The sequence below is a fragment of the Mauremys reevesii genome, linkage group 2 (genome assembly GCF_016161935.1).
Source record: "Mauremys reevesii isolate NIE-2019 linkage group 2, ASM1616193v1, whole genome shotgun sequence".
Classification (NCBI taxonomy): domain Eukaryota; kingdom Metazoa; phylum Chordata; order Testudines; family Geoemydidae; genus Mauremys; species Mauremys reevesii.
In genome coordinates, this window is record NC_052624.1 from 110,111,932 (window position 1) to 110,136,782 (window position 24,851).

Consider the following 24,851-nt stretch of genomic DNA (forward strand, 5'->3'; position numbering starts at 1 on the left):
GGTAATCTTTTATAGTTGTTTTCACTAGAAAATGTTTATTTGAACACTCCCCCCCCACACACACACGCACCCCTCAGGTGCCTATCTTATCAGTGAAAACTGGACTTCAAAAGTTAAACACATCCATGGGAGCTTCCTCCTTGTGAGGCACAACCCAACCAGCAGTGAAAGGCTATAAAAAACAAACATACAATTCCAGCGGGGTGTAGGAAATGAAGGTTTTCCTCAAATTCTGGGCCCAATGCTTTAACTGTTACTCATAATATTCTGAAGGCAGACAATTGTCTGGTCCAATCCCACTCGGTGAAGCTCCCACACGGCTCCCTCCGCTTCTCTGTACTCCTCCACCCACACTGTGGTTCTCTCAAGCTCAGAGTCTGAGGCCTGGTCCACCCTTAAAACTTTTGCTGGTATAGCAATGTCAGTTAGGAGTGTGATTACTTAAAAAAAAAAAATTATACCAGAAAAAGCCTTTATGGAAACAGTTATACTGGCAAAAAAAGTGCCTTTGCTGGTATAGCTTATTTTGTTCAGGGAACCGGTATTAGCTACACCAAAAAAAAAAAAAAAAAAAAAAAAAAAGCACTTGAGCCAATATAAGCTCCATCTACACTAGGATAATCTGCTTTATTGGCAACCCTTTTCTAGTATAGACTAGTCCTAAGTTTTATAATGTGCCTGTACAGTGCCCAGCATGAATCATCACTCCCAAAAGAGGCATCTGGGTGTGTTATCAAAATATAAATATTAAATGATGATAACTTGTCAAGATAGTCCCCTCAATAAATTACAGACGATAATTTGGGCCACGTTACCATAAGAGGAATTCTCTTCACATTTTTTGCTGTTTATTTAAAAACAGATAAAATAAATTAATAGGACCAGTAAGTTTGGAGCAGAAATATTCAGAAAAAGAAGCCTATTCCTTTTGCTTGCTTTTCTTGTTGGGGCATTTCCACTCTATATTAAGTAAAAACAGAATCAGAGTAAATACTTGGTATTCAACATATTCTCCTCTGCTTTTGCTAAATGCATGTGAAAATAATTAATAAGAAAGCAAAACCACAGTTTTACTATAGATGCTTTAACAAAAAGCAAAATTTATGAAACACCTAGTTGTAAAAAGTCTATTTTAAAAGTTTGCCAACCCATAACCCAAATAGCAAATAAATTCCCTGCAGAATAAAAAAGAAATAGAACAATTATTCCAAATGCGCTTTTAGTTGCCCAGAGCTTGCCTGGACTCCCTTGGGAGAAATTACCAAGGAAGCCAACTCCTTACAAATTTGAGAATTACCACCATAGTGAAAATAAAATGTTATGATAATTTTTATACAAATATATTACATAGCTATAAATTAATATACACATAATCAATTATTTATCTCTCATCCAGCAAATATAGATTCACAAGAAATCAGCTAGTAATCATTTCAAGTTTCTGAGAAGAAACAAAATTATTCAAGCTTTGCTCTTTTGATTGAAATTATGCAATCAGAACTTTCTAAATTTTTTTGCTTGTAGAGAAGAGGAAAATTTTACTTCAATGAACACATTAGTCAGCAAAACATATCCTCAGCTATATTTATAGGAGCATTGTCCACATTTATCAGTATTGTCATTTCAAGTTAAATATGTACATAGAAATCCTTAAGAAAATGGAATTGTAATATACAAGGTTCAGTTCTATGACTGTTTGGAGTTCATCTGGACTAAAAAAGTGTATACCTAAGCCTTTACAAAAATTTAAGAAAACAATTTAGCTAACATGGAATACTACTCTTCAGTGTTTTATTTCTAAACTAAAAAGTAAAAAAAAATCCATTTTTTTCACTTTTTTATTCACCTTTCAAATGTACTGAGAAAGCTTCAGTACTCTTTGAATTATCTTCATTGTGTGTATTGTAAATGATTAACACATTTTAGAATGTCTGCACGTGGTATTATGCTAAACATCCATAACACTGCAAATTACCAATTCATCTGTCATATCTATACATAATTTTACAAAAAATGAGCAATTTTAAAGAAATGTTTAAGAATTTAATAAGTAGCAAAATAGGCCATTACATGAGGGTCTATCCTAAACAGCTAATGTACATTTGTAACTGTTCATTCCTTCTACATATACAATACAGTCATAAATGTAGGATTCTCCAGGGGACAACAAACAGCAAGCACTGGACATCATTTTACACTCACTCCTTTGAGAAGCAAACTCAGATTATACCACTATTCAGCGCTTTCCAAAATAGGGGGCAATTTTAGTCCTTGCAGATTCATGAACTGCTATCAACTTAAGCCCAGCTGTTTTGGATTGCTTCTGCAAAAACTGGGCTAAAGTCCGCCATAGTCAGTGTCCGGATGTTTCTCCATAATGGTGTTAGTCTTCTTACAGGCCCGCTGAACCCAAGTAATAGCCCTTATCACCCTACTCCTCCCTATAAGCTGCAGTTGCCTGGATGGCTGAGGTGGCCAGGAGCACTGGAAGTGTGTCAAGAAAAAACAGTATTGGCCTCTGCTGCCGTAAATGCTGGAAGCACACCAGCTTAGAAGCCAGAATTTCATATGCCCATGGAACGCAGGCCCTAGCCTCTAAGCAAAAAATCAGAAGCTCTTATTATTGACATACAGCCAGAGGAATTGAAATGGAAACGGAAGTGAAGACTTCATGGCATCCTTGCCAAGAACCAAAAATTACTTGGCTATGTTACAAGCTATTGACTGGAATCACTATCCCAACTCAGAACGTGAACACAAAAGGGTGAATTCCAGAAGTCTTAGTATGAAGCTGCCTGGAGTTGGGGGACTCCACAAGAACTCTTTTTGATAACTTCTGCAGAGGGTCTGCCTCCTTTTAAAAGCTGGAGCTCAGGCTAATGGACTTCAAGTTGTGAGGGTCCAAGTGCATCAAGGAGCCACTGCTTAGAAGGGGCCCTTTGAGGATGATACAAGAGTAGAAATTAGGTAGTGCTTTTTCCTACTACACTACATTCCCCTGCTCCAATTTGGACTCTGAGCAAGTTATCAGTGCCCTTGAAAGGTAAGGAAGATTAATCGTAATTCCATTTTGAAATTTATTTTTCTATGGGAAGTTCTATAACAATTTTATATTGAGAATGTTGAAGGCAAAGAAAAATGGCTACCTGCATTTTGACAGTTATCTGAGACATCATCACTGTCTTCATGTCTTTTTTTATTAGTCTTCATCAAGGTGTGTGTAATATGACAGTAACCATGGTAGGCCTGATTCACCACTGCATTACACTGGTGTAAAACTGGAGCAACTTAATGGACATCACCAACTGAGAATGTTTTCAATGGAGTTACACTTGGTTTTTATACTAGTGTAACAATGGTGAATCAGGCCCAATGGTCTTAGTTTTTAAGGACCTGGTTGGAATTAATAGCACTATTCTTCCCAAGGTCATTGCAGAAATGAAATCGTTATCATACCAGATCATTTCCATTGGAGAGAAAACGTCATAGATTTTGTCTGAAGGACATATTTATTTAATAACAATGTTAGATTTATCCCAAATAATTTCTATATTTGTCCTCTTTGTTTCGAAAAACTGGTGCAAAGAAGAATTAGGACAATTTCCAGTTACTTCCCTGTTTATTTAATCACTTTCTATCTCCTTGAAGAAAAGTACTGAGAATAATTCCTCAATAACGGTAACAGCCAATGTTTTCCCAAAATAGAACAGCCACATAAGATAAGAGACGCATTTATGTCAAGATACAGCCAATAAACTGTACCTACTGGAACACACTGAGGATGACTGCAACTGCCAACTGAAGACTGAAGTTGGTACAACTGCATCAGCATGCTCCTTAAGCAATATAGGCTGACAAATACACCACACACCTGTGCTTTGAAAACTCCATTGGCTCCCCATTTGCTTCATAAAAGAATTCAAAGTCCTGGTCTTGAGCTACAAAGCCCTCAAAGGTGACCTGAAAAGGAAAAAAATTGGGTTTGACCCTTTTATGTTACTTGTTTTGCTGCTTTATTACGCATAAAGAAGGCCTGGAAAATGTTTTGCCCCTGCTTGTTTTCAACCTTCAGAATGTCCTGAATGGCAAGTCTGGTTTTGCTGGAAGACTTACTGGAAGTCTCAGAAGATACCATCTACAAACTCTCTCAGCCTTTAACTGTTGGGGGTGGGGGGGGGAGGGGGCTCTGAACCGCCGTCAAGTATATTTTCTTCTTAAGGTTTGTTAAGTGTTAACATGAACAAAAAGCAAAGAGCTTTAAATCAACAGTCTGAACTAATATCACCTTTCCTCTCAATAAGGTTTTGCTTGAGTGGTATCTCTGGTATCATAATCCTACCAGTTCTTCAGTTATCCGCACCATCTTCCAATATAGACAAGACCTGAATTTCTAAAGTAAAATCACAAGCAGGGAAAATACCAAAATCATTTTTCAAGGCAAAAAATATCCAATGAAAAACACTGTCATGCCTTCTTTATACAGTATAAAGTTTTAAAAAAGAAATAAGAACAAACCCTTTTTCTTCTCTTCTGAAGGTCACCTTTAATAACAATTAGGGTCTGAACAGCATTGGGGCCACATTGTTATAGAGACTTTACAAATATATAAGTGAATGATGGACTGCACTCCCAAGAATTTACATAGATTAGAATCTGGCTTCCTTACAGTACACATCATATTCTATGACTTCACCAAGACATCTATGTTCCATATGGATGATGCAGCTGCAGAGATCCAGATAAAAGATATTAGATGCTACTTGTCAGAATGGTCAGAACAGAATCTTGGGCTCAAACACAAGCCATACCTGTTTTGAGAAAGTTTTACCCCAACTGTAAATCACCAGTGTTTACACACCCACAAATTATATGTGGATGTTTCACATAATGAGTATGCTAATGCTCCACTCCACACAGGACAGGTTGACATATATATATTTATTTTATAAGTCTGCAACATGTGTTAGAACACTAAAATTAGCAACTAAGATCTGGATTGGGTTGCAATAATTTTCTATCAAAAAACTTTTAAAAATTTGGAGAAAGGAGAAGATGTATAATAGACAACGTGAGGTTTGAAATACAGAGCACTAAAACTTCTGCACAGAAGGCAAGTTTGAACTGAGAGTGGTAGCCTATAATAGCAGGGGATTCTCTAACAGCAAGTGCTAGTGCAAATAAAAATGACAGGCCCCATTACTGTCTATTTTAGCTAAGGGATTACAATATGATAAGAGTAACTGAATGAATTTAGGGCAGAATCCAGACCTTTCAAAGTACAAAATAAACAATTCCACTCCACCTGGCTAACTTCCTGTCAACATTCAGTGGAAGAACTGCAGTGGAAAGAGAGAAGTTATGAGCTTTACCATCATTATGTTACACATGGCTCTAATGTCTGTGGACCAAATATTTTAAGACAGGAAGCTTTATTAAGAGAAAGTTAAGGGACTGGGTTTTCCCTTTTTGCAATGAAAATGCTAGGATGTTGTAGGGAAAAATAAGTAAGATAGTAAGGGAAGGATATCTGTGCAGTTTCAATAAAAGTATCATCACTGTGCCTGTGACTGACGGTGATATTATGTCAGATTTGCCCATTTCACTGAATAATATTGCTTCTATTTGAATGCTGTAAAATAGTCTATTAAAAACCCATCAGCATTGGAGTTTCTCTTAACATTTTCACTATCATTTATTCTTCATCCTACTTGAAAGAATGAACTAGCATAATATGACCACACATATCACCTCTTCTCAACAGCTAAGGATGAAAAATAGCCTTCCTCGATTCATCTTAGACATGTTGCCAATGGTGCTGTGTACTGATAAAATATTCATTTCTTTGTATTTGATAAGAATTATGTATTCATTTATATGGACAAGGATATCATAAATCTTGTATTAAGTATTCATTTCCATGCGTTTACGTACTTGGGTTTGGTAAATTTGATTGGCAAACAATTGACCAGTCAACTGACTGCCTATATTTGACCAGTCAATTATTGTCAAAAATTCCAGCAAGAATGCCCTGATGGAAGTGGCAGCTTACCTTTTTGATTGCATCATGGCTCCATTCTTTCAGTTTTTAGAACTTCATTTCACTGTGTTTTGCATTTTTCTGAGTTAAAATAACTCAGTTAAGTAATTAGTTTTTTGTAATTAGGTATAAGAATCTAAGGTTAAGCCTTTTGGAGAGCATGGAGGCTTAGGGCTTGTCTTTATTATCATCAATGCAGTGGTGCCAATTTAGTGCATCTGGTGAAGATACATTATGCTGACGGGAGAGTGCTCTTCCATCGGCATAATTACTCCACCTCAATGAGGACACAGTGGGGTGTAGACACTGCTTTAAGTTGAGGTAAGTTACGTCGCTTGGGGGGTGGTTTTTTCACACCCCTGAGCGACATAACTTATCTCAACTTAAGCAATAGTGTTGACAAGGCCTTACTCTTTTTATTTACTTACTGTTCTAATGCATTAATGGTTTAGCAAATGTTATCATTTTTTACATTATTTGACAATATTTGACTGGTAAATTGACCATTATTTTTTATTCAGTCAACTGCCAAAAGCTACTGGAAGTCAACATCTATATTCCCCTTAGTACAGGAATTCTAAAATATTTTCATAGTGCTGGCCACTTTTCAATAGAGACTATCTCCCTGCTCATTCATGATCTTGCAACATCCTTCTGGCAACTGCGGCTATTGATCACATGGAAAAATTAAGTTAGGAAAATATTTAACATTTTTAGCTTTCTTATAATGAGAAAGTGGCTCATTTAGTGGCTGTAAACAAGGAGCAGAGTTAGCACTATATAATCAACTAGTTGCCAATGGACTACCAGCAACCCCCCGAAAATGTATCGCCGAAGAGGAATCACACTCCAGCCCCAAGAAGAAGGGTAGTGAATCCCTTATCCCACAGGGAGGAGTTGTGAGACAAGGGCAGGAGGACACAAGTGGGAAAGTTTCTCCAGTGAGGCTAGGGGCTGCTGTGGGATTGGCACATCTCTCTGACTGAGAGGAAATTGGCAACCTGAAGCCTTGGAACAACAGTGAGCTGGAGCGGAACCTGCCTGGTGCCCAGGTAAAGCCCCCACTTCCAGCCAAAACTCCTCCACCCTCACTCAGGCCCCCTTCCCTTCACCCTCAACACATACACACCTCCTGCACTCCAGCCACCCTCAGTCCAGTCTAGTTAGAGAAAGGCAGGAAATGGTTCTCCCACCTTGGGAAACTGATACCATTTTTTCCCCCATTTTGCATCAGGACAAAATTGAGACATTCCAATTTTTTTGTTTTGTTTCTTTGTGAGAGAGAGAGAGAGAGAGAGAGAGACACACTGACTGACTCTCTCACTTACCCCAGACTAGTCAATAGCATGTTTGCTAGGGCAACTCTCTGGAATGTGGGAGACCCAGATTTAAGTCCCTACTCTGAAGCAGGCAGACTCTCTGGTGAGCACCCTGACCATCAAGCTATTCAAGGGTGAGTATTTCTCTGGTTTTGAACAGAAATACCATTCTAATCCTGAGAAACAGTTCCCTCAAAAAGTTTTATTGAAACTGGTATGTTCCTGCAAAAAAAGTTTTGGGTTTTACAAATTGGTCTTTTCCAAACAAAAAACGTTTAACTGAAAAATCCCTGACCAGCTCTAAACCTCCCACCTAGACTCCCCCAGCCAAACTGTCTGCTCTTCTAATTTCCCACAGTAAGATCTCCACCAGCCAAATCCAAAGTTTATTTTACTAGGAGTTCATAAATACTCAAGTTAAGCTTACATGGCCTAAAATAAATATGCACAAAATGGAGCATGTGATACTTCAAACATCAATTTTTTAAAACAATCGAGTTTGGGAACCACCGTTCTTGAAATCTGAAAAACAGTAGGCTTCTTGCACTTGAGCTGAAGATCTCAGTTATTGGTCACTTACAGAAAGACCCTGATTTTCTTCCTAACTAGAAGTCAGCCAACAGACTAACAAAGACATATACTGCCAGATCTGGTGTCTCTGAAATTAAAGGCAGAAAGATCTCAGTGACATCAAAGAAAGCAGGATTAGGTCCATAACTCCCATTGAAATCACTTGGCCATAAATTATCTACAACACAAACTGTTAAAAGCTTTACTTAATTTGAATTTATTTGCTTCAAAGGTAGCCACTGTAGATGCTTTCCTGGAGATTTAACAGCATGGAAAGTTTGAAAAGCTCATAAAAAGCTATTCTTTAGCAAGGAGAAGAGAAGGAAACAAAGTTAATCTTTCAGATCAGGGTAACTATCTTTTTTTCAGGGTCCTGAAGAGGACGCCGCCAAGCGGGGAGCAACGCAGGTCCAGACACCAACAGGGGAGCGGATGATGGACGGGACACCACTGGCACAGAGCACACCGCAGAGGACAGAGCTAATTCCCAGATGAGCCAGTGGGAGGCGCTGCGGTGGTGAGTCCAACACCGTCACAAAATGATAGAGCTTCACAGGTGTAAGTTTGAGTCACAAGTTTCTGCTTAGCAGAATTAAAGGGTTAAGGCATCAGTTGGAGTTTTGTCCATAAAATATAGCTTCCCCTAAAGCATGCTGCTGCAAGCTGAATCTGAGCCTGGAAAGCCACATTGAAGAATTGTGTGAAACACATAGCCTTCCTCCTCTTACTCCTCCTGCAGTTACTCCACATCAAGAGGAAAAGAAAATTGTGCACAACAATTTGCCCAGTGTAGCACAAACCTCATTAGATATTCTGTTGTACAGCTGCTCTGCTGGTGACTGGCTGATGCCACTCCAGATCAACTTCAGTAATAAATAACAACCTTTAATTTCTAGGCATCCATGCCTGAAGGCTTCTGGCATCTTCACAAAAAATAAGCTAAACAATTTACAATAAACAGGCAACATGCCTGATTAAATCCCAGAGTGGGAAGAGACTGAAAAATTTCCAGCAGTGCACACCTCACGTAAGAGAAAGTCTAGAGCCTAACTACGACGGGTACTATTGTTTTTGTGTATTAAAAAGTGTGTGAGAGAAGTAGTATTGGCTAAGAGAATTTCTCAGTAAGAGGTCCTCAGAAGTGAAGAGCCTGCTTCTCCACCACCTCTCAAGATTGTAGTATGGTATTATCATAAGCCCTTCAGGTAAACAGCCCATATTCCTTCTAAAAGATTAAAGAAGTCTATGGACTAGAACAGCTCTGGGAATTTTTAATGTGTTGAAGTCTTTCATGTATAGTTCACTGGTAAAATCAGCCCTAGGCAGATGTAACTGAAAGTAGTTATTCATGAGACACATGAGTAGTAGCTACATGAAGACAGCCAATTACCTCAGTCTAGTTTTTAGCGGATGGGTGTCCATATCACCATTGCAATTGGCCTCAGCACTGAGGGAAAGGAGACATTTATTATTTGTATTAAAATAGCACAGAGGTCTTAAGGGAGATTAGGGCCCCACTGTGCTGCATGCCACACATTCATATAGTTAGGGACAGGTCCTGCCCCAAAGAGCTTACAACACACAGACAAAGTGGGTGAAAAAAATATTACTCTCCCTTTTTATAAATGGGGAATTTAGTCATAGACTGATTGTGATTTGCCCAATGTGAAACAGTAAGTCTATAGCAGAGTCAGCAACTGAATCTGTTGTATTATCAAAATATTTACCAGTTTTCTACTCCATCCCTCCTAAAATTTAATATATTTAAGATGGTCTCTGACTGTGTTCCAAATATCCCTATTTATAGCATTCAGCACTAGCTGGGGCATTATGCTTGCAGGAAACACACTAGCTGGCCTAACAACTGCTTTGAGTTGCTACTCACTCACCATCTCTCAAACATTTGGCAGTTTAAAAGTATAAAAGCAATACCATCAAACTCTGAATGTTTGAAACACGAAAAGGAACCCTTTCTGATTAAAAACACTCTTTTCATTACCATTTAACTTATTCAAATTCAAGTTACTGTATGGATTGAGCAAACTGGCAAGTTGTAGGGAAAAAACGAGATCCCCTGTAAGAGGAAAGTCTGAAGAGACTGGCCCTTCCTTTTGAATCATTATGGTCATCTTTTAACCACTCAGTACTTGGAGTCTGAGCTGGCCTTTCCTGCCCATGCTGGCTCCCAAACTCCAGTGTGCAGAAGTCATTTTGGTTGAATATTCCTGCCTTTTGTGTGTATCTCTAGTTACTCCTAGTTGAGCCAGGTGGAGATAACTGGGCTGTCACCTGCTTTGGTGCACCTTCCACATAGATGGAGATTCCCTGCTTTCAGTCAATGAAGCCCTTGGTTATTGATGCTTCGTTGTTGTTATAGATTTTGTGTTGTATGTGATAGTGTCTAATGTATTCTCTAATCCTCAGAATTGCCCTTTTCTTACTTTTTACACCTTAAAAAGTAAAATAAACAATAAAATAAACAAATGCTTTTTTGAGTTTATTTTAGCACATTTCCAATGAGGCCGCCCAGCCCATCTCGTTGCCCCTCCCAGTAAATACCTTGCAGCGGATGAATTAAATATCAGTCTAGGACTGTCAACAACAACAGGAAGTGAGAGGATTTCTCAGGAAGAGGAATAACAGGGACCAAATTGATGTTTTAGTACATGCTACTTTTAATCTCATCTCTGGCTCCCACATATCCCTGTCCTTTAAAATTAAACAAATGAAAGAAAAAGAAAAACACATAAATATACGAACATAAGAATGTCTCTACTGGGTCAGACCAAAGGTCTTTCTAGCCCAGTATCCTGTCTTCAGACAGTGGCCAGTGCCAGGTGTCCCAGAGGGAATGAACAGAACAAGTAATCATCAAGTGATCATCCCCAGTCGCTCATTCCCAGATTCTGGCAAACAGAGGCTAGGGACACCATTCCTGCCCATCCTGGCTAATAGCCACTGATGGACCTATCCTCCATGAATTTATCTAGTTCTTTTTTTGAACCCTGTTATGGTCTTGGCCTCACAACATCCTCTGGCAAGGAGTTCCACAGGTTGACTCTGCATTGTGTGAAGAAATACTTCCTTTCATTTGTTTTAAACCTGCTGCCTATTAATTTCATTTGGAGACCCCCTCATTCTTGTGTTATGAGAAGTAGTAAACAACACTTCCTTATCTACTTTCTCTACACCAGTCATGTCTCTTTTCCAAGCTGAGAAGTCCCAGTCTTATTAATCTCTCCTCATATGGAAGCTGTTCCATGCCCCTAATCATTTTTGTTGCCCTTTTCTGAACCTTTTCCAATTCCAATGTATCTTTTTTTTTTAGATGGGGTGACCACATCTGCACACAGTATTCAGGATGTGGGCGTACCATGGTTTTATACAGAGGCAACATTATATTTTCTCTCCTATTATCTATCCCTTTCTTAATGATTCCCAACATTCTGTTTGCTTTTTTGACTGCCGATGCACATTGAGTGGATGTTTTCAGAGAACTATCCACAATGACTCCAAGATCTCTTTCTTGAGTGGTAATAGCTAATTTAGACCTCGTCATTTTATATGTATAGTTGGGATTATGCTTTTCAATGCGCATTACCTTGCATTTATCAACATTAAATTTAATCTGCCATTTTGTTGCCCAGTCACCCAGTTTTGAGATCCTTTTGTAGCTCTTCGCAGTTTGCCTGGGTCTTAGCTATCTTTAATAATTTTGTATCATCTGCAAATTTTGCCACCTCACTGTTTACCCCTTTTTCCAGATCATTTATGAATATGTTGAATAGAACTGGTCCCAGAACAGACCCCTGGTGGACACCACTATTTACCTCTCTCCACTATGAAAACTGAATATTTATACCTACTCTTTGTTTCCTATCCTTTAAACAGTTACCAATCCATAAGAGCACTTCCTCTTATCCCATGAGTTACTTTTGGGAACAGAAGCAAAATTACAGAATAAATCACACTAAATGCCACACTAGTGAAATACTAATACTGCTTCTGTTTGGACACATGATAAGAAATGGAAGCAAACAAGGGCACAAGTGTTTTGCCAGCACACATAGGACACTGTTCAGACAAGGTATGGGACTGTAGTCCTCCCAGCTTCCAGAGAAAAAGAATATGTTACTCCTCACAAAAACAGTTCGCAATCACAGGCAACAGAAAAAAAAGTGTTTGGGAACAAGCAGTAAGAAAAGTATAGACCTCAACAAGAGGTGGGTCAAGATTAGTAACAGGTGGACCTCAAATAAGTTTGATTTGGATACCTATCAATTTACCTAAACCACTATAGACTGTATATTCCACACAATCAACTACTGACTCCAGTTGGGACAACCTACTAGCTAATAGTGTCTTGTAAGTTTTGCTACTTCCACTTCTAGGCTCAATAAAAAAACAAGAATTGAGAATTAAAGGGGAAAAAACCCACCCTCACATTTTCAAACACTCAAAAAGCTATTAGCTTAATATTTTGTGCAAATCAGTTCATACGTTTCCTATTGTAGCAGGAATTTGCATCAATCTGAGGCTCAATTTCTTTGCTTTGGAGATGCAGTAGTTCTTTGACATTTATTCTTACTTGGGGTTAGCTGAGCAACAGAAAAGTCACGAAAGATAACACTGACAGTTTCTTCAGTTTCTACCCATTGCTTTTTCCTCTCACAAACAAGAACAATTACAGAGAGTAGCATATTGCTTTTTATTCAGAAAGAGAGAGGAAAAGATTTGGGGAGTTTTAGAATACTATAGGACTTAGTTGTTAGACTCTTCTTTGAATATGTGAGGTACAAGTATTTCAGTTGGACTACAACTGAAATAGATATAAAGGACCAAGTCTTAGGAGTTCTGTCACTGAGTTCTGTAGGAACAACATATAGCACAAAGTCATCAGAATATGACTAGAATAGAATTTTGAAACTGTCATGATCAACCTGGAAGTTATGAACTACAGATTTATTTCTGGATGATAAAATATCCTTTAGAAAGTTTAAAGTTTTTTATCTCACAAACCATCACCTTCCTCTACCATCCAATTGTCCTATAGGGTAGCAGAGGATTTTTTTTGTTTGTTTGTTTTTCTTGTTTAAATATGTTTATTTCCACTTCTAGGGCTAGAATGTGGAAGTGAAGATCATGGGACAAAGCCTTGCTTTGGAATAAACAAAGTGCATACTTTTAATAAATATATTGGAATTGTAAGATATTTATTTATATGGATTTTTCCAAACTGTATTGGCATAAAGTGATGCCAAGTCAATTTAACAGATTTGTTTAAGGGTTTCCTGCTCTAATTTTATGAACTATGCTGCAAATGATCTTATTCTTTAAAATGGCTTTTACGATTCAAAAAAAAAAAAAAAAGGCTGGGTAAGTAAATAAAATGCATGAATGGCTATTCTGCCAAAAATAACATTTATTTAGGCCAGCAGTATTCTAATAACAATAGTTAAAATAATTAAATCATAGCTGCCAGCAGCACCTGTTGGCCAGACTCTCCGGTTTTACAAGACAGACACTGAGGTTTCTGGTCCCAACCAAAGTTCTGGAACTGTGAAAGCAAACTGCGCCTGCGGTGTTGCTGTCCTTAGAGCAGGGGTCTCAAACTCAAATGACCACGAGGGCCACATGAGGACTAGTGCATTGAACCAAAGGCCGCATCACTGACACCCCCCCTCGCTGCCTCTGGCCCCGCCCTCACTCCACCCCTTCCATTAGGCTCCGCCCCTGCCCCACCTCTTTCCACCCCTTCCCTGGCCCAATCCAACCCCTTCCCTGAAGTCCCCACCCCAACGCTGCCCCCAGGGGGTGCAGGTGGTGTGCAGGATGCGGCAGGGGGCTCAGGGCAGGGCATTGGTGGGTGGGGTGCAACAGGGTGAGGGGTGCAGCAGGTGGCTCAGGGCAGGGAGTGCAGGAGGGGTGCGGGATGCGTCATGGGGCTCAGGGTGCAGGAGGGGTGTGGGATGTGGCAGGGGGCTGGGGTGTGGGATGTGGCAGGGGGCTCAGGGCAGGGAGTTGGGGTGCAGGGTACAGGCTCTAGAGCGGCTCCGGGGTGGCAGCGGCGTGCACCGGGACCAGGGCAGGCTCCCTGCCTGCCTGCCCTGGTCCCCGGCCCCGCACTGCTCTGTTCCAGGAAGCAGCTGGAACCGTGTCCCTGCAGCCCCTGGGGGGGGGGGGGGGAGCGCTCAGGGTTCTGTGCGTGCGCTGCTCTTGCTGCTCCTCTAGGTACCTCCCACGGAGCTCCCATTGGCTGCGGTTCTCTCTTCCCGGCCAATGGGAGCTGCGGGGGGCAGTGCCTGGAAGGAGGCAATGCAGGAGCCCTTTGCCTCCTTCCCCTCCCCCCCCCCCCCCGGCCCGAAGGGGCGTGCTGCCAGCTGCTTCAGACAGCGGCGCGGGGCTCGCAATGCCACAGGGGGCAATCCTGTGGGTAGGCAGAGGAGTGGGGGGGGGGGCACGCGGGGAGCTTGGTGGGCCACACGCAAGAGTCCCGTGGGCCGCCACGTGTTTGAGACCCTTGCCTTAGAGCACGGCATTCTATTCTCTCTCCCGACTGTCAGGAGTTGTGATAGGTGCTTTCTGAGCTGGCTTAAAGTTGCTTGCCACTTGAGATACAGTCAAGAGTCTTAGCCTCAAAGAGTTTACAATCTCAATCCTCCAATCCTGCAACTGACTGTGGGCAGGCTCCACACAGATGCAGCGGTGCACACAGGCAATGCTTCTTAAGAGATGAAGGCTCAAATTGCACTCCAAATAAAGCAAGCTGGGATGAGCAAGCAACAAGAAGGAGGGTTAAGGCTAGAAGCCAGAAAAAGGGGACAGGAATTGAGATGAGGATTGGGAAATGGTAGGTGGTATAAGGGTAATAACATAGCCTTTGCTAAATAAAACTGTGCAGCTGATCAGTGAAATAGAGTACCAAGATCACATGCTGTACGCAAATGGAAAGTATCTGGAAATTAAATGTGGTGGATAAATCTAAAGATCAAGTTAGAGTGACTGGAGTGAGGTTATGTCACCTGCAAGCAAATGAGAACCATGGTGATGTTGCTACCTGGCTGCTGAAGTAAAGGAAAAGAGACTGGGTATTAATGGTCAAAGTGTCTAAGAGGGGTTCCTACTCGCAGTTGCAGGCTCATGCCAGCACATGAGATGGAGTTACAACCCTGGATGAGCTTCCTCTGCTGGACACTCACCAGACTCCTGTACTGGACCCAAATCTTGGGTCTCACATACTGTTGGCTTGCTGGGGATGGGCAGAGTTTAGGCCCACACTCTAGCTGCAGATCCTGAATCTGATATCCCTCTTGTCAGTGGGGACCATGAACTGCCTAGACCCTGAAACTAGTGCCTGGTTTCCCAAGCCTCCCCACTAGCTGTTAAATGCTCCCTGAGTTCCACTCAAGCTGTTGACCTTCTGTCTTACCATCTCCTTCTTCAAGGCTTATGTTATAGCAAGTTACAGAGACTCTGCAAAGGAATTTCTAAACACACATACACACTACTCTTAGCACAAGGAATGGTCAGATTGTCTGTTCATGGGTCCAAGAGTCTCCTCTTCCTTCTGCTCAGCCTTCTCTTCTGGTTCTAGTCTGCTTCCTTCTCTCCCCTTCTCCTTGCTGGCTGAGTTCTTTTTATAAAGTTGCTGTTCCCTTTGGTGACCATCCTGAGCTGCTTCAAGACCCAAAAAGTAGCTTTTATTTGAATGTCTGTTCCTGTTATTTGGACCCTTTCTTTCCCCTGCTGTGCTGTGCGCCTCCATGAACTGCAGCTACATCCTCCTGCCAGCTGTGCTATGAAGGAGCACAATGAACTCATTACACAAATGTCCAGGCTTAGGGCAATTGGGCAGTGTGTACTCTATAGGGGCAAAAGGCAGCCAGTTGTGTCTGTGGCAGAAGGGAGCATGCACTGAGACAGATGGGCTTAGCCGATAGGCTCTCTCACCCAGTGGCAGGTGAAACACAGAATGGAAATTATTTGGGATTATACATGAAAGAGCTATAGATGTAGGTAAAGTAGGGAACAGATGAAGAAACTAACAGGGAAGAGAACAGACACTGGAGAAAGTAGGGGGGAAATAAAGTCTGCATGGTCAAAGGATAATTTTTCATTTAAGTTGAAGACTGGGTTCAAGCCACTTAGAGGTGGCTTTTTTAAAAATTTATTTACATAGATTCCTGTAGAACTAATCTAAATTTTTCAGGCAAGAAGTTTTCCATTGAAAAATGGCCTTTTCTCAGAAACAAAAAATTACTAAAACTTGATATCATCTGAATTTTGTTTATCTACACAATGTTTTAATACACTTTGAATTGAAATCATTAATTATTTTTTTGTTTACTGAAAATCTGGTTCTCCATGGGAAAAAAAACTGTTTGGGGTAAATGACAACTTTCTATAACCATTTTGAAAATCATTTAAATTTAAAAAAATCTGAAAAATTATGCAAATATGGAAAAATGGGACCATTTCAAACCCAGCAAACATGAGACAATTCAGAAATTTTATAAGATTATTTTCCTGATTTTCAACTAGCTCTATTTACAAACAGAGAAAAGCAGGCACTGATTTAGACTCAGTGCTTTTGCTGGAAATATAAACCAAAAGTCAATCTAGAATCCAGTTTTTGCTAATTTTCTAAGATTTTTCCTTATAATGAACACATGTCTCCAACAGCTGTGACCTAATCACCAGTTTATTTTAAAAAAAATATTCCATATCAAAATAAGCAAATGTTAGCAACTATTGCAACAAGGCAAAAGTCAGTGTTTGAAACTGTTGTCAGCTGATAGTTGTTTTCTGGAGATCAGTACATACAATTTAATGAAGTACAAACAAATCTACTATGAGAAAGTAAGTTTTCTTATAAATAAGACCAGATTTCTTTTCCTTTCTCAAATAGGTCTTCACTTACAACACACACGATTCTTTTTCCGTATCATCCTGTTTTAGTACATGTACAGGTTTATCATTGCATGTTGGTGATCTAAGATACTTTGGTTAAGTAACACACTGCTCAAATGCAATCATCTTCTGACACTTTATTTTTTTTTGGCATCTTCTGTTCACTACATAATGAAACTGAGAATTCTGAAAAGGAAAATTCAGAAACTACACTTTACTGTATACACCAATATTTCCTCACATATGACCCCAGTGTTCTACCTTAATGGCATCTTACTGCATCTTTTCCTCCTGTGCGTTATGGAAAATATTTACTTATTTCAGAGAACTCAATTGCAGTAGTTTACCTTCCAAGCCATTAAAATCTCATTTGCTACTCAAATGGCCAGCAATGGTGGCAAAATTACAGAGAATAAGGTGGACATGCCTATAGCAAAAAGCAACAAATAGTTTAGTGTATTTTTGCTACAGGAAATTAGACTTTTTAAATATTATTTTCCTGAAGTTTCACCTATTTGTAAAATGGGTGAGGTTGTTTTATTTAAATAGCTATTTTTTACTGCAGACCTACGAGTCCTGGGATGGGGGTGAGAATTTTGCATCATGAGTACCACAAATACAAGATTTTAATCTAACTTGCTATTTCTCCATCATGCTAAGAACACCACAATCTGCAACTCTGGCAGCAGGGGTTATCAGGACCCCTGATTTACTGCATATTATACTAAGATCAAGGTTTTTTTTTAAACCAGTTTCAGTATCATGGACCTACCAAACATGAAGTCCCCTTCTCCCACACACAATCAGCATCAAACTGGCCATAAGGGCCTAAATTGTACACATACAATTAACAACATGAAATGAGACATACCTCACTTCAAATGTCTGGTCCTATTTGTAAGAATTGTTGACCATCACCTCTCTAGATATTTCAGCATTTTATTCATTTATTTCTCTACCATTTCCACCAATTATACATTTGTAATTGGCACCATAAACTGTTGCAAACATGAAATAAATGTTGTACATACTGTAACCTGGGAGGCATCCATGAACTGCAGGCCAAAGTAATCTGTTTCCACAAGGTCCAAATGATAGACAATCTGGTCAAACAAATCCAGCCCTTTCGCATTTTTCTGTAATTTGAAAGGAAAAACAAAAGATTTTTTTAAAAGGGTTTGGTGGGGGAGGGGGAATGCACAAAGACAATTTGTTTTAAAAATTGCATGAGATGTACACTGCTTAGATGTTAAACAATTCACCTGAAAGTGTTTTTATTTCCTCCAATGAATAAGGTATTTCTTAGGTGTTTATCATGATGGTATGTAACACTGACAAATCACCAAGATGTGCAATAAATTTACGATTTAGTTTAGTATCAAAACATTTTGTGCCCAGTTCAACTTTAAGAAGGTTTCTAACAAGTAGCTACAGAAGCAAAAGGAAAATAATTTCACTGCTAATGCCCTGCAATATGGAGCCAGCATTTTAAACCCCAGGATACCAAATTCTCTATTAAATGTCTGCTTCAGTAATCGTCTGAAGTCTGTTGGCAGCTGCCTGATGTCAACTGCAATTATGAACTGCCATTGCACCATTCAGGCAGCAAAATAAATTTAAGACAACTTGACTAGTTAAGAGTACTACAAGGAAAGATAATGGCATTTGATAGGGACTTTAAATAATGCTGCTAATTGTTGAACAGTATTTATGGCCTTTACACAAAGCAAAACAACCCCCCCCCCCAAGTTTTACTAATTTGGCACCCTTACAGGAATGTGTGGGAATGAAAACTGAACTACCCTCAGCCCAGGTTAGAGCTGATTCACAGGCAGGAAGTTGGTAAGGACGCTTGCACTGTCACTACTCCTGTGCTGTAGTTGTATGCTTGTACACTTGTTCAAAGGGTAACTCATGAATTTAAGTAATCAGTGCTGCTGTCAAGTTCAAACACTGGAAGAAAACTAAGGTGTGGAGGTTGTGGGAACGGGGTGGAAGGAAAAGCACAGAAACAAACCAATTTGAAATGCCAACTTTGTTGCTTAGAGTTGAGAATATATTTTTTGAAAATATATGGAAAGAATTTATTTAGAAAAAAATAACCCAGCACAACATGCAACTGAACTGGAGCCTTGTTTTTTTTAGGTAAGGAGCATGTCACAATGAGATATAGACCAATTCCCTAGACATGGTGCACCTGATTTTCAGATTTAAAAGTGCTAATGCGCACAACTGCATACTTACTTTGCATTCATATTACTGCATGTGATTTGTATACATGGATGGATAGAAGTAACCTACTTAGTCATGCATGCAAGGTGGTTACCATTTTGAGTGCACATTCAATAGTAAGGCCATTATTACTGTTACACACATTTATAAAGGCACTCATTACAATATTATCTTGGTCCACTTGACTTAATTTAGATTAAAACCACCCAAAATGTTGTGAAACAGATACATATACAACCTTATAATAAAGACTTGAGGTAAATTCTACCATGAGGCAATACATTTAAACTAATTTCATCATCATTCTATTAGTTTACTAAGCAATATGCCTAAGCTTCTCTCTTTCTCTATGTTATTGCTAAAGTTGCAGTTGGTCAGGAAAGGTGCTCAAACAAGAGCTCTCTTGTTTTTTTAAGAAAAAAAGGAAAAAGCTGCTAACCAGGCATTTTCTACAAGGGGTACTCAGCTATGGAATTTACTCTCCCGCTTTGTGGTCCATTCCAGCCATTTTTTAACCTTCCAAATACAGTATACTGAAAAGCCCACCTTTTTCCATATATGTCAGGGAAGGAACAAGTTAGTAGTATGGATCTATGGGGGTTTCACTGTTAGATTACTGTTCAATGACTGTTACTGAAAGGAGCTGCTGTACTATTTGCATGGGCAGTTTGTAAAGTGTGCAATAGGTTTTTAATTCTGTATCAAATATTGTTCTAATGAATGTAAAGTATCCAGAGCCTAGGCTGACTGTTAAATACGACACACAGAACTGCAAAAGTTGGGCACTGCATATAAACTGAGTTACATAATGAATATATTTGTTGCTGCTCTCTCTTGAACAGAAGTGTATCAAGAAGTCAGGCTCTGAGTCTCTTACAAGTGATCCTCAGTGGGGAAGGAGGAATGGCACTTTCAACAGATGCCATTCAGCACAAGATATATGCCAAGATATGGGCAACTGCTTATCTTTAGCTTCTTATGGACATTATACAAGGACATCTTAAGAGTAGGAGCATGTCTACTACTGCCTCTGAATTTATTTTTTTTAATCTGTGTTAAGAGGTCAGAAACCTGATCTCTAAAACATGCTAGGCATTTTCATTTAGCTCCCTTTCCCAGAAAATGTCTGATTTCAATTGGACTAGAATTTGACCTTTAAGTGTTCAATTAATCTGATCTTCCACATATAAGAGGGCATTGTACCCACATTATTAAAAAAAATCTTATACAAAAGGAAAGATTCCAAGCTGTTATCTTACAATACTTAGAAATTCTCTTCTCTAACCATAAAGAAAGGAATGAAATAATGTCCACCTCCACTAGCTTTCTTGAAGAGGTCAAACAGCTCTAGTGTAGGTGGCAGGTTCTATTTAAGCCTCAACTAACATGACTGACAAAATGAAAGCACTGCAATTTGAATTTTTCTATGTTTTCAGAAACATTCATCTGATCTCCATTAAAATAAGATGTACAGCTACTTAACAGAAGCGAGAAAGTGACATCTTAGGATATTGTTTTACTTGTTTCGGGGGAGGCACAAGATGATTTTTAGAAAGACATGTTTTATTAATCACAAAATTCAACAACCTTATTGCAAACATCTGAGATGATCACCTCCTAAGATATAATGTTGCTTAGAAACAGTAAGCATCCACGTCACTGTTTTGAAGGTGCAGTATTTAATAACATTCTAGACTATAGTCTAATAAGCAAAGAATGTATTCTAAAGATGGATTTGTTGTTGTTTTAAATGTTTAGTGAAACTAATGCTTGTGAAAGATGCCAAATCAAAAGCACACTAGAATGAAGTGTTCTCTTCACCTGAGCAGGGACAGCAGATACAAAACAGGTAATAGGAATCCAACAGTTTAAGTCAGTTTTCCATGACCATTCAATTCTTGATAGCTTGCTTATGCATAGACTGTCAGTAAGCATGCCAATTATGAAGCAGACACCTGTCAAACAGACACTAGCCTGTTCTGTCACTACCAGCATGGGCCAGGAGCACACACTGTTCCACTGCACACATGTTCACCACAAATATGAAGTGAGTCACATGGAAGAAGCAGCATTGTCATTTACTCAATTGTGGTAAAATGCAATATTACATACATAACTTCTAGTAGACGACAGCCTTTAAATGTTATTTCCTAATTACTTGAACCTTCAGATAAAAAATTTGTGCTGGGGCTCTGGGTAGTATGGGGGGGGGGGGGGGAAGAGACTTTCTTCCAGGCATTACAGATGGGGAAGATGAGAGAGTGCAGCTCCCCACCCTCTAACAGTAGAGATAGTACTCTCCTTTCTCCTACCCCTTCGCTGCCTAATGGAGAATATGAAGAGGGAACAGCAGAAGGAGCTGGGGCGTAGAGTGGGTAGACAATTTTCCATACATGTTTTCTTTGTAGGAAAATGGTCTCTAACAATACATTCTTTTTTTAAATTGTCCACATTATCAAAATTTTCTATGATGTTATGGAAATTATTAAAATAGCTTTAAAATTCTTTATTTACCCAAAACCGCATTTTCTTATTGTAAACTGGGATTTCAGTCAATTAAAATTTTCAAAAAAAATTCAATTTAATATACTGCTGAACATTTAATGAAAATTGGGCCCATTTAAGAAACAGACTATTTTGAAATTTTCATTAAATCATTTCCCAACCAGTTTTACTGGGGTATTGCTGGGGCTCCAAATCTTTCTTAAAGTACGTAGAACATCCTCCTCCCGTTTTCCAAATGTGAGAAGAGCTGTCCAAATTATGAGTCCCCTATCTGTCTCTTCTCCCCTTCAGGAGTATCCATCCCTCAGCGAGCTTCTCCACCTGTCTGAGTGGGTGGGGGTAGGGGGAAAGAGGAAAAAAAACCCTGCTATCAGCTCCCAAAGCTAGAACATTGGCTTTACTTGTACTGTCTCCTGGCACTCCATGGTAATGAGGGAAAAAGAAAGTAGATGGGGTAGTGTAATTAAAAAAAAAAAAGCACACGAGTGCTGATAAGGGCTGGTCTACACTAGCGCTCCAAAAATGAATTTTGCAGTGTTTTAGACATGTCAAATTAACTGTGTAATAATACTATCAACATAGCAGAATGGCTAGGGAGGAAAAACTGGCAGAATATCCTACAAAAGTATAGAATTTCTGAGACCTGTTGATGAAAGTAAAAAAAGATTCTATCTCCCATCTCACTTTCAAGGATGAATAGGTTGACATGGGTGAGGTCTTTAGCATAAATTGTTCTGCTTGTAAGATGTTGATGCTTTTTCAAATATTTGACAGACAGTAGCTTGTACCTCTCTGTGTTCTTGCACCAAAGTACATTTGTTTTGTAGGTTTTTGAATGAGAGCATCTTATAAATATCTCCCAGCACTTTGATTCCTACATCTATCCATGCTCTTTTCAAAATGTGTATCTGCCTTCAAAATAACCTACTGGGGGAGGAGGGTACTTGTGCTCCTTTCTGATGTACAAGGAAAGTTGGAAAGATTTCTTTAAAATATTTTTTCTACTTATTTTTACTTCAGAGATAAGATTATTAAGTTGTCTCTTCCCAGTTTCTGCTGGCGGATTCCTTGGAGTGCTAGAGAACTGGAGTGGGAGCATTCTCAGGCCTCAACTGAGGACAAAGGCGTTTCAAGGAGCTGCTCACTGTTCCATCCATCAACATGAAAGCACATCTGCAATAAGCAGGAGAGTGGAACTAGCATCAAGGATAATTTTACATTCTACGGTCATTCTCTTCTACCTACCCCTCTCTTTGCCCCAAGATCAGCCCGGCAACCTCAGGTACTACAACCACAGATTAAGGAAATACTTAAACAAATAAGTACTTTACACTTATCCTACTTTACTTTGTACTCTGAAAATCTGAGAGAGAGCAATTTTTAAATCAGAAGTCTTCCAGAACTCCCTGGATTGGACGCGACTAAGCAGAACGTTGTCCTTATACTAAGCATTATCACTCCCCCTGTTTCCCAAATGCAACTGCCAACAACCGCTCCCAAGCCAAAAAGAATAAGGAGCAGTGACAATTCATCTTGTTTAGATTCAAAAGGATTAAAGAATTATCTCTTTGGACAGAACAGAGGCAGCTAGAATAGAAACAAGGAACTCAAAGTGTTTTACAAGTTCTGGGCTAAAATTATAGCTCTCCAGCATTTTTAATAGAGAAGCACTGTAGAAACACCTTTTTTATATCCTCAGACAAGGCAATGATAGGACATCTTAAATCTAGTAGGTGGATTGTGCAAGCTTTTGGGTCTTTCAACACCTCACCTCACCCCAGTCCCAGGTATTATGGTGGTGCCAAGAGCCTCAGCCAGGATCACTGTCCCACTTTGACAGGCTCTATACAAACACATGAAACACCGCGGGTGGCCAAGTTTCTATAAAAGTTATGTAAATATAGACATCACTGTCCATTCTGAGTACCATATATTTTAATGTCAACATTTACAAGAGAGATGTAATAGCATCTTGCATACAGCTAAGGGCCACTGGTCTTTTTGGTGTTAGGGAAATTACAGCCCTATTTAAGTGTACCTCTCTCCTCAGCCTCTGCAAATACCATTATAAATACTGGAGCAAGATGATCACAGAAGAGTCAGTAAAACTCCACATTGACACCATACTTCCAAAGATAATGGCCTCTTATTCTATCGCAGGAAATAGACTTTTCTGTCTCATCTATTTTGGTGTTCATGAACACTGGCAAATCTAGTCCTGCTACAAAAGGATACCTGATAATTGAAATCTATGCCCTAATCAGATGTGTAAAGTAAAATCTGTGCAATTCATTTGCAGTTTTTGGGATCATAGATTGTAATTCCTTTTTGTGGTTGAACAACATTTCATAGTTGCATTTTTTTGTGACTTGAGCCTTCAGATATTCTGCTGACAGACAGCTTGCCCACTCTTCTGATTTATTCTATTAACTTTTCTTTCAAGTAGAAGAGAGGATATTTAATCTACTGTTTAACAAGATGAGGCAACTACTATTTGGCTTTTGTTAATTTTTAACATATTAATGTGACTTTAATAGTGGCTATATTTTATTCTGTTTTTTTCTCTTTTGCTGACATGCCTGTTTGCATCTTTCACCAACAATATCTCCCCCCATATACCTTGCAAGATTCCCAGCCGACAGATTGCAGACTATTTTCACAACAAAAAAATGCAAGTTAAAAAAACTACTTAGCATTTACTTTCAGATCATTCATTATGAATTAATCTAATCTCCATCTGTGTTTTCAGGATGTGTTGTATAAAAGTGCCACCTTAACTTTGACCATGTCTACATCACTCTCTCTCTCAACACTGCACTGTGTGATATGACAAAGATATGATACTTGCCTCCTAGGTTAGGAATCTGAACTTGTGTTAGAACTACAGAATCTTATTAAGGTCAGTTAAAAAGCTGAGACTATCATGGTCCTCTGACTTCAAGACAAGTGCTCGTTCTGCTATTTGTTATTTGCGTGTAGTTAATAGAAGCAGAATGAGGAGGGTCCTTTTTACTTGATACTCTCAATGCTCTGAGAATTTTCATCCAAGAGACAAGGTTGGTGAGGCGGTATCTTTTATTGGACCAACTTCTTTTGGTGGAAGATACAAGATTTCGTGCTACATCGAGCTCTTCTTCAGTTGGGAAGGAAGCAGAGTGTTTGAATATTATTTTAGAATCTCCACCTGATGCTTGTTGAGGAAAATAAAGTCCACTGTCACCCTTCCCCTTTTCTTTTTGGGGATCATGATATATGGCGAGATAAGTGCCCTGGACTTG

The 24,851-nt window shown here is 39.4% G+C and overlaps 1 protein-coding gene across 4 annotated transcripts in view; it reads right to left on the minus strand.

The window, feature by feature from the left end:
• LOC120399118 (band 4.1-like protein 4B) overlaps positions 1-24,851 on the minus strand; it is a 279,147-nt gene that overhangs the window by 171,250 nt on the left and 83,046 nt on the right. For all 4 annotated transcript variants that reach the window (XM_039527041.1, XM_039527042.1, XM_039527040.1 and 1 more), the window contains exon 2: positions 17,868-17,972. In XM_039527041.1, the coding sequence (XP_039382975.1) occupies positions 17,868-17,972 (105 nt within the window). The remainder of the gene's footprint in view (positions 1-17,867; positions 17,973-24,851) is intronic.